The sequence below is a fragment of the Elaeis guineensis genome, chromosome 8 (assembly GCF_000442705.2).
Source record: "Elaeis guineensis isolate ETL-2024a chromosome 8, EG11, whole genome shotgun sequence".
Lineage (NCBI taxonomy): Eukaryota > Viridiplantae > Streptophyta > Magnoliopsida > Arecales > Arecaceae > Elaeis > Elaeis guineensis.
Window position 1 is genome coordinate 137,287,127 of NC_026000.2, and position 13,782 is coordinate 137,300,908.

Consider the following 13,782-nt stretch of genomic DNA (forward strand, 5'->3'; position numbering starts at 1 on the left):
TAATATTTAAGGATTTTTGCTACCGTTATATTACTGTTTGAAGGTGAATAAAAAGTATAGCGCTGGACTATGATAGAAGGATGTAGCATTAGACTTAAAGATCGATTGGCTGCTGGACATGGTATTTTTAGAACATAAATTTGTTGTAGGTCATGAGTTTGAACCTCTATAATGCTAACCATTTATTTTATTGACTTGGTTATTGTTTTGATCCATTCCAATTATTCTGGTTCCTCCACATCCATAGTCCAATTCACATATGAGAGAAGGTGTTAGGCTTGACTTATATTTCTTACCCTTCTCCTATTAGCTAATTATCCTTTTGGAGTTAATTGGCTACTTCTTCATCTCCTCTTGGTCTACTCTCGGAAGCAAGATCCAAGCATTTTTTTTTTTTGGTAAAAAGAATCGTACTCTCTTTGATGCTTCATTTATATCTTCTCATTCATATTCCTTCTCATACTTCCTACTCCCTCCTAATTTTTGAGACCTTGGTTGGGAGCTTTTTTGTATTTTTTTTCTTCTATTTATTTTGGTATATTTATTTAATTTTTGAACGAATGGTGGACTAACCATCCCTTGCATTACTATTTATAGGAAAGAGGTATTAAAGTTTTATTGATAATAAATAAATTTATATACTTATGCAAGTAAATTACTATCCGTTTGTTTATTAGATTATGGCTAGATGTTGGTCATATCCAAATCCTATCAACAAGATATTGGTAATTAAATTATTAAGTTATTAGATGATCAAAATATTCTCCTCAAATTGTCAAATATAATTGATAGCCTGCAGCCGAGTCTGACTTTCTCTTGAACTATTGCTCATTTGCAGCTTTATAACTAAGACTCTTTATGTTATAAATGCAATTATTTAGGTGGAACACCAACTTGATGGACCACCACCCTAGCAACTAGGGTTAACGGAATCATTTCAATCATTATCTTATTTTTCTGTCCAATTTAATTTCTCCTTGATGATTCTTTCTTTTCTTGGTTGGGTCCTTGAGTCTCCCTAATGATGCTTTCCACGATTAATCCTCTTTTAGAAAAGTAAGATATCGAAGACCGCTGAATGCCCTTTTGTTGGTCAAAGATGAGGCACCACCATTGGCAGCTTCATAAAGCTCCAAATGTCTGAAGAAAGAATAATGCTTCTCACACTACAAGCACAAGCATGGCTCTGTCCAACTCTAGAACTCTTCTTCCCACTCTCCAAATCTTGGTTTTCCTCTTCCAATTCTCATTCATCCTAATCCCCCTTGCCAGCCCACTCTCCTTCAACTTCTCTGGTAGTTCTCTGGACAAACCAAACCTACGTTACCAGGCCGATGCCTTCTTCGATGGCACCGTCATCCAGCTCACTAAGAACCAAGCCGACTCTTCCCCTTCCTCCCTTCAAAGGAGTGTAGGCAGAGTCACATATCCTGACCCAGTCCTCTTCCATGACAACACCTCAGTCATCAACTTTTCTACGTGTTTCTCCTTCAAGATGGGCGACTTCAGCAGTAGTGCAAGTGCCGATGGGCTCGCCTTCTTCCTCTCGCCGTATCCTTCTGAGATCCCGGAGAATTCATATGGTGGGACTCTTGGTCTGTTTAGTACTTTTGGTGCCAACAAAACCAGAAACAATACAATTGTGGCCATCGAGTTTGATAGCTTCAAAAACGTTGAATACGACGATTCAAGCTCCAATCATGTGGGAATCGACGTCCACACCATCTTTTCCGTGGCGCATGTGGACTTGCAAGCTAGCATCAGACAGCATGTCTTTGATGCATGCGTTTGCTACACTGCTAGTACTAAAAATTTGAGTGTCTCTCTTCGAAATACCTCAGATGCTACGAGGTATTGGAGCATCTCTCATGTTGTTGACTTGAGGGAGGTCTTGCCTGATAAAGGAGTCATTGGCTTCTCAGCTGCAACAGGTAACAAGATCGAGTCCCATCGCATTCGATCGTGGAATTTCTCTTCCACGGATTTGGATCAAACCAACTTGAGTCATTCAAACTATAAAGCCTTGGCGTCCGCCATTGGCGCTGGGGTCGTAGCATGTGGGTTTGGTTTTGTATGTGTTTTCAGATATCGTCAATGTAAAAAGGGCAGCTCAGCGACGGAACAAGTAGTGGAGATGACCATCGATTCATTGATCAATGATGCATTTGAGAGAAGTGGCGGCCAAGGAGAATTCCTTACAGTGTACTTGTGACTGCAACCAAAAATTTTACAGAGGAGGGGAAGCTTGGGGAGGGAGGATTCGGGGGCGTCTACAAGGGAGCATTGCGTGGCTCGAATCTCGAAGTGGCCGTCAAAAGGATATCCAGAGGTTCCAAGCAAGGGACCAAAGAATACTTATCAGAAGTCACCATCATAAGTCGGCTAAGGCATCGCAATCTTGTGCAGCTGGTTGGCTACTGTCATGAAAAGAATGACCTGCTGCTTGTCTACGAGTACATGCCCAACCAAAGCCTTGATTACCATCTACGCCACAAGGAGAACTTGCTTGCATGGCCAGAGAGGTATAAGATTGCTTTGGGATTGGCCTCCGCGTTGCTCTATCTTCATGAGGAGTGGGAGCAGTGCGTCGTCCACAGAGATGTGAAGCCAAGCAACGTGATGCTGGATGCAGAATTCAACGCTAAACTCGGCGATTTTGGTTTGGCAAAGCTTGTGGATCATGATGGCGACTCCACAACCACAGTGTTGGCAGGGACCCGGGGATACATGGCACCTGAATATGCCTTTACAGGTAATATAAATTTCTATGATGCATTTCATAAGAAGATATTATTGGAATTAAAAATAAAAATAAAAATTAAATCTAATTGTTTTTAGCTCAGCTAGATATATATATAAGGTTATCATTTACACCCCCTTTTTTCTCCCTTTAGAGAGAGAAAGGTTTGACCGGATATGTGCGAGAAGTGCGTGTCACAATATTGCATGAATTGCAGCCAATAATCTGTTGACGATCAAATTGTCCGACATGCATCAAAGCTAATTCACTTCCGTGCTTGCTATATATAACTCAATATTAGATCAATGAAGAGCAGGCTTCAAGCCCGTCTCCGTCCAATAATGCAGGTCCTGTATTGGTAACACACCTTATTCTTACGTTTGGCACGCAATAAAGATAAAAGAAACTCCATCTAACATTGACTACGGTCAATATTCCCACGCTAGCAGCATGTAACCTTATAGATATTCTTTTTTCTTTGTTTAATGGAAAGCCACAGATTCTAAAGGTCCTTCCACTGTGTGTGCCGCGACAGCATCTCGGATTTGGTTCTTCCTTTCCAGATTAACGAATAAGTTGTGGGTAGGGAATAAGCCACGTGCTCTTTTCGGATATTTAGTTTTAAAAAAATGATAAAGTCTGCACATGGATTGGACCGAACGTAATAAAAATTTTTGTCTATTGCTTGGGTTGTGATACCAAACTAAAGATTAAATTTTAATAATACCAAATGCGGATGTACCCGAACCTCATTAAGAAAAGCATTCACAAAGAATCGGTGCGGTCGTGCTCTCCGCTTACATTCATGCCAAGTTCCTTGTGCTACATGGCTGGAGAGCTGGGACGCAATTTGTGGGGGTTGCCGTCGTGGAAGCAAATGAGCTGAGCAGATAGTGCTGTTTGGATTCAATTCAAATTCAAATTCAGTTCGATTTGATTATTATTGAATTTGAATTGAGTTAGAAAAGATTGTATAATTTTTTAAATCAAATTAAGGTAGCTAAATAGTTGCTCAAAAGCTTATGTGCCTAACTATATATATATATATATATATATATATATATATATATATATATATATTGTTGATATTATTATATTTTATATATAATACATATTATTAATTTAATATTTTAAAATATAATATTTATATATTTTTAATTTGATTTAATATTTAATTTTTAGTTATATTTTTTAGTTACGATCAAAACTCGAATTGAAGCTCCAAGATACCTCAGTTAATATTCAAATCAAGTTTAATTGATCACGTCTATTATTTTTTTTTTTTTGATAGAACCATATTTGATTTTGAATATTAAAATTTAATTAATTTTAAATTAAATTTTGAATTCAAATATTTTGAATTGAATCTAATTTAAATTTTTAATTATTTAAATAGACTCTGTTCTGTCGCCCCTCAGGCGGTGTGCTTCGTGTACATATATCGGGTGTTTTTTTTTTTTATTTTTTATCAGGGGGATATATTACTGAACTGTATAAATTACATCATCCATGATGTTAGATAGAAAGCTGGATGAAAACATTGGTTGTGCAGCCTAATAAGCATTATTTTTTATTATTATTGTCATCATTGATCACCTCTGGTGTCCTGATTTAAATCTTTTTAGGTTTTCGGGGACTGGTTGGAGGGATTGAGGACTCTTGGCCAATAAATTTATCATAATTAATTACCACTGAGACAAAGGACAAAATCAAAGAAATTCAAATTTTATTCTGCATTTTTTTTTTTTTTTTTTTGATAAAGCTACGTCTAAAATATTTAGTTGTGTTATACTTTTACACGTAGATAATAACTAGCTACATATATTGCACCATATAAAATTGACTAGTTTCCTTGCTTATAATGTGTTTGTTTGAAATAAATATATTAAATCATCGTAGAGTCATCCATAACAATTAAATTTTTATCTCCAACTTAATTACAAAATTAATAAATATTCTTGTTTGAATTTATTTAGAAAGACTAATATGCATGTTTAGAATATAGTCAGGATTAATATGTCTTAATTGCGGTGCTATGACATATTTATTTTTCTTTAATTGAACATGAGCATTCATAATTATGCAAATTTATTTTTCATACTAAATCAAATATAATATTTTACAGGTAGAGCTTGCAAAGAGTCCGATGTCTATAGCTTTGGAGTAGTAATATTAGAAATTGCAAGTGGTAGAAAGCCAATTGCATTAAAGTATGGTGAAATGAATTTGGTTGAGTGGATTTGGAAGCTTTATGGGATAAGAATGCATCTAAATGCAGCAGATGAAAGGTTAAAAATGGAGTTTGATGAGCAACAAATGGAGTGCTTGCTAATTGTTGGGCTATGGTGCACTTACCCACATTACGAACTAAGGCCATCAATAAGGCAAGCTATTAATGTTCTGAAATTTGATGCTCCACTACCGATTTTGTCACCTAATGTGCCTCTTCCAACTTTTTTTCATCCTCCTCAAGTTGATGTCTCTAATCTTTATAGTAGCCACCCTAATATTCCAAGCTCATCAATCGAGTCACAAAGCTGAAGGGTGGTAGTATTGTGGCAAGTGATTTTGATACTAATGCTATGTCGCATATTAGATTTGCAAGTTACATTTCAGTCTTATAGTTTGGAGTCCTATATATGTTAAGCTTGTGGATTCTAGATGTTTATGTCATTTGTGATCTTCTCCCCTTCTGGTTGTAATTGTAAAAGGATTTGATTAAAAATTGATGCTTTTGGGTTGATATAATATTAGAACTTTGTGATGATATAGTTTATGAAATCATATATTTGAGATTTTATTTTTTACATATTTAAATATAAAAGATGATTGTGCAATAATTATGCTTTGCGAGATGTCACATCTATACACTTTACTAATCATACTATTACCTATTTCTAAGAGATAACTATGCTTTCACCTCGATTTTGTCGAGTTCCACTTAAACACCCTCTATTTAAGAGAAAAAATACAACAGAGTCCCTCAAGTTCCTCGATTGGCCCAATATAATCCTTTACTATGTTAGCCTCAAATCATTATACGAACATTCCAAATTATACTCCTCTTATTTAAGTCTTAGCATCTTCGTCAGGCTAAGGATCCAAATCCATGCATCCATTCATAAATACCACGATCGATCTGTGGTCAACACAATGAATCTATGCTGCAGTATCCCTTAGTTTATATAAACTATGAGCTGCATCGGCTCTGATACCATTTATAACAACCCAAAATCTTATCTAAAAAGACTAGTCGAAAGAATTTTTTTTAGATTCTTTGATCCTAATAAGTACCCAAGATCTTTTCAATAAAAAATTAATATATGAGACTAAATACATGCCCACACAGATCCTCATATAAATAATAAAAATCTTTTCATTATAAGAAAAATAATTTTTAGTGACGGCAATATTACCATCGCTAATAATAAATTTTACCGACCACCAATGACAACCAAAAGATAAGTCATCGTAAAAAAATTATTAAGCTTATTAGCAACGAAACGACGGCAAAGGCTGTTGCTAATACTCATTAGCGATGGCAGTATTAGCAACGCCTTTAGCCATCACCAATAGCTGCCATCGATTTTCTCCTACCCTCGATTTTTGGCTTCACTGCACTAAAACCCTCATCCCCCCCCCCGACCCTTGATTTTCATCTCCCCCTCCCCCTAGTGACTGACTGAACCCCCCTCTCCTAGTTTACCAGCTCACGCCGCACCATCGGAGCCCCCGGCCTCCTCCCCCAACCTCGCATCATCCGACCTCCCCTTTGCTTCCTGGAGCCTGCATCCTCGAGCTCCCCCCTTCTTCCAGATTGCCTCCCGGAGCCGGCATCCCACCGTCCGATCTTCTTTTTCCTTCTCCGCCCCTCATTTTGTCGGATCAGACTCCCCATTGCCTCCCCCTTCTTGACCTCCCAACCCCATCTTTACCCCACCTGTGGTCCATATTTTCTCCCACTGCGCCGTTAGATCTGGCTTCCTCGAGCCCCCGATTACCTCCCTGAGCCCCCAGCCCACCTCCCTTTGGCCACCTCCCTGAGCCCCTCACCGCCTCTCCTAGCCCTCGGCCCGCCTTCCTCCAACCGCCTCTTCGAGCCCTCAGTCAGCCTCCCCCCATTCTTCCTCCCCCCTTCTTCCCCCCGCCTCCCCCTCTCCTCTTCTTCTCCTATCGTGCAGCGCCATCTCCATGTCACAGCACCGCCTCCGTGCCGTAGTGCCGCCTCTCTTATTGGATCCATTGCCGCTTGCTGGATCCACTCTCCCCATGTCGGTGATGTCGTTCCCTTGCCGGATCCACCACCCCCCTTGTCGGATCCGTCGCCCCCATCCTCGCACTGCTGTTCCTGCACCATCGGTGTCCCTGCGCCTGCGTACCCATTCTGTTGGTGAGCATTAGTGATGACGGTAGAGCCATCACTAAAAATCTTTTTTATTTTAATATATTAATTAATTTTAATTAGATAATTAATTAATTATTAATTATTAATTAAATTAATTAATTAAGTATTTTATTTAACTATGATTAGAATTGGAATTGGGTTTGGGTCAGTCCAAATTCAGGTCAGACTTCGGCATAGGCTTGAAATGGTTCAAATCGGGCTTAGGCGTAATTACAGGATCTATTTGAATATTTTAGACCGGGCTCGAGTATATATTTAGCTCGGCCCAAGCCCAGTCTGAGCCCGATCAGACTTTGAACTAGGTTTGAAATAGTTCAGACTGGGCTTGGGCCTAATTATAGGGTCTATTTGGATTTTGGGCCGAGCTCAGGTATTTCTTTGGCTCGACCCAAGCCCGGTCTGAGAGTGGGCCCAATACTATCGGCCCATATCCAACCTAAAACTAGTAATACTCTATTTATAAAGAGGTTATGATGACTGTCTGTGCAAAATGCACCTATAAAGAGTCTAAAGAGGGATGGAGGCAATGCATTTCTGTTTTTGTTGTTGTAGTTATAGGGCAAGCTTGGATGGTCTGTTACATTGCAGGTAACCACTTGCAGCCACCTTATAGTTAAAGGTGCAAAGGAACTTGCAATGTCTTATTTTTCAATGATAGATCTGAGCCTTCTTCTTTTTCTCTTTCCCTTATTTACTTTATTGGTCTCCGATTTAAGTACTGCTTTTAAGTTTTTATTTTATTTTTAAAAAAAATTTTACTCCTAATTTGCAACCTTTTACTTTGCAGACACCTCATGGTTTGGACCCATCCAAGTAGGTTCGGGCTGCACTCGGGTCTGAATTTTTCTAAAATCATCAGGCCTAAGCCCGACCCACAACCAGAAAAGAATTCTCAGGCCGTGCTCGGGTAGGGGTAGGTCCCAACCCAATCCGACCCAATCCAGTCCTAACTATGATGAAGATTTTGGATGACCGATTTTCAATTAATGTTCCTAATTAAAACAGATATTACATCTTCTGAGTCTCTTTTTGCTCTTGCTTTGCTCTACTTTTTGTTCTTTTTTTCCTACTCAGTCATCTGTTTTTAAAAATTTTATATTGCATAAAACCAAAGATCCATCTTTTAATTAATGTAGATATTCTACGGTATCCGTATATTTATATATTTTTATACAGATGAAAGAATTATGTACATTGATTAATTGATTGTCTAATTTAGATAGTTTAAAAATTATAATTAACTTTATAGATAATTACAATAATCAAACAGTATGTTGAGGGTTCAAAAAAAATTTTGGATAGTATTTTTTTTAGTTCTCCTCACACAACTTCAGCTGTGTGGAGAGAACTAAAAAAAAATTACTGTTAAAATTTTTTTTGACCCCTATTACATATCGTTTGATTACTGTAATTGACCTATAGAATTAATACAATTTCTGAATAGGATAGAAGTTTCTATACTTATTAATTGATGATAGGATGTATTTATTATGTAAGTCATTTTAAATAATAAAATAATTGATAAATATTTTGTCTTATATTTATATATACATAATCTTTAGATAATGTGTCAGGGACCGTAGTTGGATGGACCGTCGAGTAGTCGATCGGATGATTTCTGTTGAATATAAGGAGGGTGTCAAGTACTTCTGTGATTATATTTTTAAAAATATGATGCTCTTAGTTTAAGGACGAGCTCGTTGTCTTTGTAAGAGATACGTTAATAGAGAAATGCTTGATAGAGATACAATAATTATCTATTTATATAAGAGTAGATTTATGCCAAACTACAAGCGTTGATATCTGCATGGGGAGATATGAGAGATAAGTGCAAGGGTTAGAAGTTAGCAGGACAGAGACACATATAGAATAGTAGACATGAGGCTAGTCTTGAATTTGACTGAAATATAGAGGACAATCCAGAAGCTAACAGTAGTAATTTCTAGCATATGCTGAAAGATGTTGATAAACCACCGTGGTCGGGATGTAAAATACATATACACTGTATTATCACTTGTGTCAGAGTTGTTGAACTTGAAGGTCGAGTTTAATATAATGATCAATTGTTATGATAGGATGGTAGCAATAATAAAGAAGATGCTATCGAAGGATGAGAAGCTTGTTGGAAGCTTCTATGCTTCAAAGAAAATGATGAAAGGGTTAGGCATGAAATATGAGAAGATAGATGTATGCCGTAATGATTGCATGCTTTTCTACAAGGAGGACCAACTAAAGAGCTCATGTGATGTATATGGTGAAAGCCGATTTAAATTGAAACAAAAAGGTAGAAATCAGAAGGACATACTATATAAGGTTCTTCGATACCTTCTCTCACTCCTAGGCTTCGGAGGCTTTTTCTATTTGTCTGAGAGTACTGTCGGACAAATGAGATGGCACAAAGAAAGGATTCGCAAGCATACCAATATGATGAGTCATCTATCATACAGTGAGATATGAAAAAAATTTGATGCTTACTATCCTTTATTTGCTCAAAAGTCATGCGATGTCTAATTGGATCTGTCTATGGATCGGTTTATACCATTTAGTCATTCAATGGCCCTTTATTCATATTGGCTAGTCTTTATTACTCCATACAATCTGCTGCCTGGGATGTATATGAAATAATATAATATTTTTTTTTATATTACTCATTTCTGGACCACGACATCCTGGTAGAAGTATTGATGTATATCTAAGGTCTCTTATTGATGAGCTAAAATTCTTATGGTCCGATGGCACACATACATTTGATATATCGAAGAAGCAAAATTTTATAATGAAGGTTGTATTGATATGGATCATTAGTAATTTTTCTGCTTATGGGATACTATCGAGATGAAGCACTCATGAAAAGCTAGCATATCCCTATTGCATGAAGAATACAAAATTATTTTAATTTGAGCATGGTCGTAAGTCCCGCTGGTTCAATTATCATCGTCAATTTCTTTCCAAGCATCATCCTTTTTGAAAGCAGCGGGATAGTTTTAGGAGAAATAAGATAGAAAAAGACCATGCACCCTTGCATCTTAGTGGTATGAAAGTATTTCAGAGGATATCCCAAATGGATAAAGTCTAGTTTGGCATGCTATTTGACAAGCAGAAATCTCGAAGGTTTGATAGAACTCATAACTAGGTGAAGCACAGCATCTTTTAAGAATTATCATACTGATCCATCAATTTAATTCATCATAATCTTGACGTCATGCACATTGAGAAGAATGTATTCGATAATATTTTCTATACTATTATGGATGTCAAGGGCAAGATGAAAGATAATCCCAAAACTCGAGCAGATATGAAGAATTTATGCAAGCATCTTCTATTAGAGCTAGTTGAGGTGTCACTTAAAATTTTTTTAAAGCTGCAAGCATCTTACATCTTAATGAGGGAGTAGTTGAAGGATGTATGTGAATGGTATAAAAATTTTAAATTCTCAGATAGTTATGCAAGTAATCTAGCTCAGTCCGTCAATGTCAAAGATTGCAGGTTCTATGAGCTAAAGAGCCATGACTGCCATATCTTCATACAATGATTACTCTTATTAGCTTGGCATGATCTCCTTACCAACTCCATATGGAGTTTTTTTATTGAGCTTAGTCTTTTCTTCAAAGATATTTATGCTATCGAACTATCCATTGACCACATCTCCAGTTTGAGGCTAGCAGTGTAGAGACTATACACAAGTTGGAGAAGATATTTTCTCCTAATTTTTTTGACTCTATGAAGTATCTCATAATTCATCTGGCATATGAAGCTAGAGTGGGGAGATCAGTGTAGTACAGGTGGATGTATCCATTTGAAAGATACATGCACAGTCTCAAAAAGAAAGTAAAAAATAAGGTCAGAGTCGAAGGTTCTATTGTGAAAGCTTACATAATTGAAGAAATTTTTAATTTCAGTCGATACTATTTTAACTCCATTGTGCAGACAACGCTGACTCAAATGGGTTAAAATGATAATGGTGGTGAGGGATCAGAGGCGAAGATCTCAACCTTTGCCTATCCCGCTTGTAAATTTGGGCACAAGATTCGTCGGATATTAACTGATATTGAAATTCGACAGACAGAGACATATATTTTGCTAAACTGCATGAAGATCGATCAATATGTTGAGTAAGTGTCCATCACAATCTCAACTCTTTAATCACTTATCATCCTATTCTTATCTTATGCATGTATAGGTAATATGATGAAATGCTGGAATGGGACAACCCAATGATAGGCGAGGAAGAAATTTTCACTCAATGCTCATAGAACTTTGCAAATTAGTTCCATCAACTGGTAAGTGATCATTATCATTTTATTTATTTTAATTTATTTTTTTATAATATGCAGATCATGCAAGGAGGCGAATCCATACTTAAGAAGCTAAGATCATTAAGTTATAGGCCAACAAAGTACGTCATATGTTATGATAGCTGTAACATAAATGGTTCAAATTTTATATGCAAAATATGGATATTATAAGAGTACAATGAACAGCGATGTATGTATAAAGGACAACTGATGGGTAGAGGGGGAGAGTAACTATTATGGAATCTTTGAAGAAGTGATCAAGTTGACCTACCTTGGAGGTAATAGTGTCATTCTGTTTCAGTGCCGATAGTTTGATATCGATAATTGTATGAAGATCGATCTACGGTACGGACTTATTAAAATCAAACATGGATCACAAGCATATGTCAATGACCCCTTGTGCTAGCTCAACAAGCTGTTCAAGTATATTATACTCTTTTTTCATCAAAGGAGAGAGAGGAAGGAAAGATTGGTGGGGTGTATGTAAGATTAAGTTTTGAACCGTTCATTATGAGCTTGAAGAAGAAGAAGAAGAGTCTCATTTATCAGAATACTTTCGGAGGATGAAATATTAAGAGTTCATTAGCATTTAATAGATGCAGAATTGGATGCTTCAGAAAATCTCTCACATAATGGCCAACATGAGGAGGTAGATCATACTGAGTTTATTTTTAAGGAGCATCCTATCCAAGAAAGTAAAGAACAAAAAAAGAGGAAGAAGTGGAGGAAGAGAAGGAATTGGAAGAAGAATTCGAAGGATACCAAATATTTGAAAAGAAAGACGAGTAGTCAACCCTAGGAAGGAAGGAGTCGACCCCGCCTCTCCTTGCGAAGCTTCTACTTTAGCTTGGAGACTCCTCTTTGAAGCCCTACCTCTCTTTTCTTAGACTTCTCTTTCAAGTCTAAGCACCTCTCAGCGACGGCCTCCACCTAGGCATCCAAGCTTTTATATCTCGCATCCAGAATGCCACCTTCGGCCACTCTCATTCTCTCGATCTTTTGATATCATTTTATTTCTTGCATTGCCTTGAATCCTTTTAAATACTTATCTTACATCATTTTAAATCTTATATTTTCATATTATAATTTATATAATTAACTCATGAATCTATTTATTTTTATTTTCAGAGATTATAGATCATGTCTTCCAAAGGTCAGAGCCATCACAACCGATGAGAGAACTCTCATGCAGCTAACTCATATGGTTCTGCACCACACATACCATGCGATAAACACTAATACTTTAGATATTCTCTTTAAGATTATTTTATCTTTTATTATCTAATATAATATTTTTTATGATGTCTTGATACTCTCAAGTTCGGACAACGTGGGTTCACTAGTGACCTCACAGTCATGCGAGCAACACCTGACTCTCAGAGTCAGCAGTGTGGTAGAAGACCCACCCGACTCATGGCACCTTTGACTTGGTCGGAGGATAAAGAGTTCATCCATATTCAAAGCCATTCATAAGTACTATATCTTCACTGAATATGTTTAAAATTTAGTTATTTTAGAGTCTAACATTTATTATTCAAAATTAATTTTATAGTACATTTAAAGAGCCTGGGGTGCCTCGTGTGGTTACTGAGATCATCCGATGATTGATACTGAGATCGATGAATAAGTTCTCCAATTGGCCATTGGAGGCTCATGATGCAGTCTGTGAGATATTTTTGATAAGTCAAAGATGTTTAATTTTTAAATTCATGATAGGTCTGTATTCTATTTATTAATACATGCTTGCTTCTACTTGTAAGAGAATTATCGATTCGAGACTCTTTAGGATGAGGAGGCTGACCATCGGATCTTCAAAGAGATGACCACACATAGGCTCCAGGTTGGGCTGCACAATCTTAGACACTCTATCATAGAGTACTTCAGTTCTGAGTCACCATCGGATTAGAAGTCATACATAGATCATTGGATGTGGACGGACATATGGAAGGCCCTCTGTGATCAGTGGAGCATTGAGAAGTACTCTGGTAGGTGGCAGAGGGTATAGTAGAATTGGACCATCCAGTAGGATCTGATCAAGCACACCGATGGCTCCATTGGCACACATGTTATAGTCGATAGATTGATAAAAATTTTATACTTAAATTAATTTTATATTGAATTGATCATATATATATTTTAATTAATTTAATTTTATTACTTATTTATTGTAGACATGACAGTTAGGTCATGCACTAGGACAGTTGTAGATATGGGAGGCCACACACCAATCTAAGAAGACTGGTGATTACTTAGATCCTAGATAATTTAAAATATTATTTATTAAATTTTTATATGTACTGATATGTATGGACTAATAAATTTTTAAACTGTATAGATGGATT

General features: G+C 36.8%; 1 protein-coding gene across 1 annotated transcript; it reads left to right on the top strand.

The window, feature by feature from the left end:
• The first annotated feature begins 1,175 nt into the window (after nucleotides 1–1,175).
• Nucleotides 1,176–5,470, top strand: LOC105049490 (L-type lectin-domain containing receptor kinase IX.1-like). Its single transcript, XM_010929147.3, is given in 3 exon segments — nucleotides 1,176–2,177; nucleotides 2,180–2,752; nucleotides 4,866–5,470. Coding segments are annotated over 3 exon segments (1,986 nt in total). The 5' UTR covers nucleotides 1,176–1,180; the 3' UTR covers nucleotides 5,282–5,470.
• The last annotated feature ends 8,312 nt before the right edge of the window (nucleotides 5,471–13,782 follow it).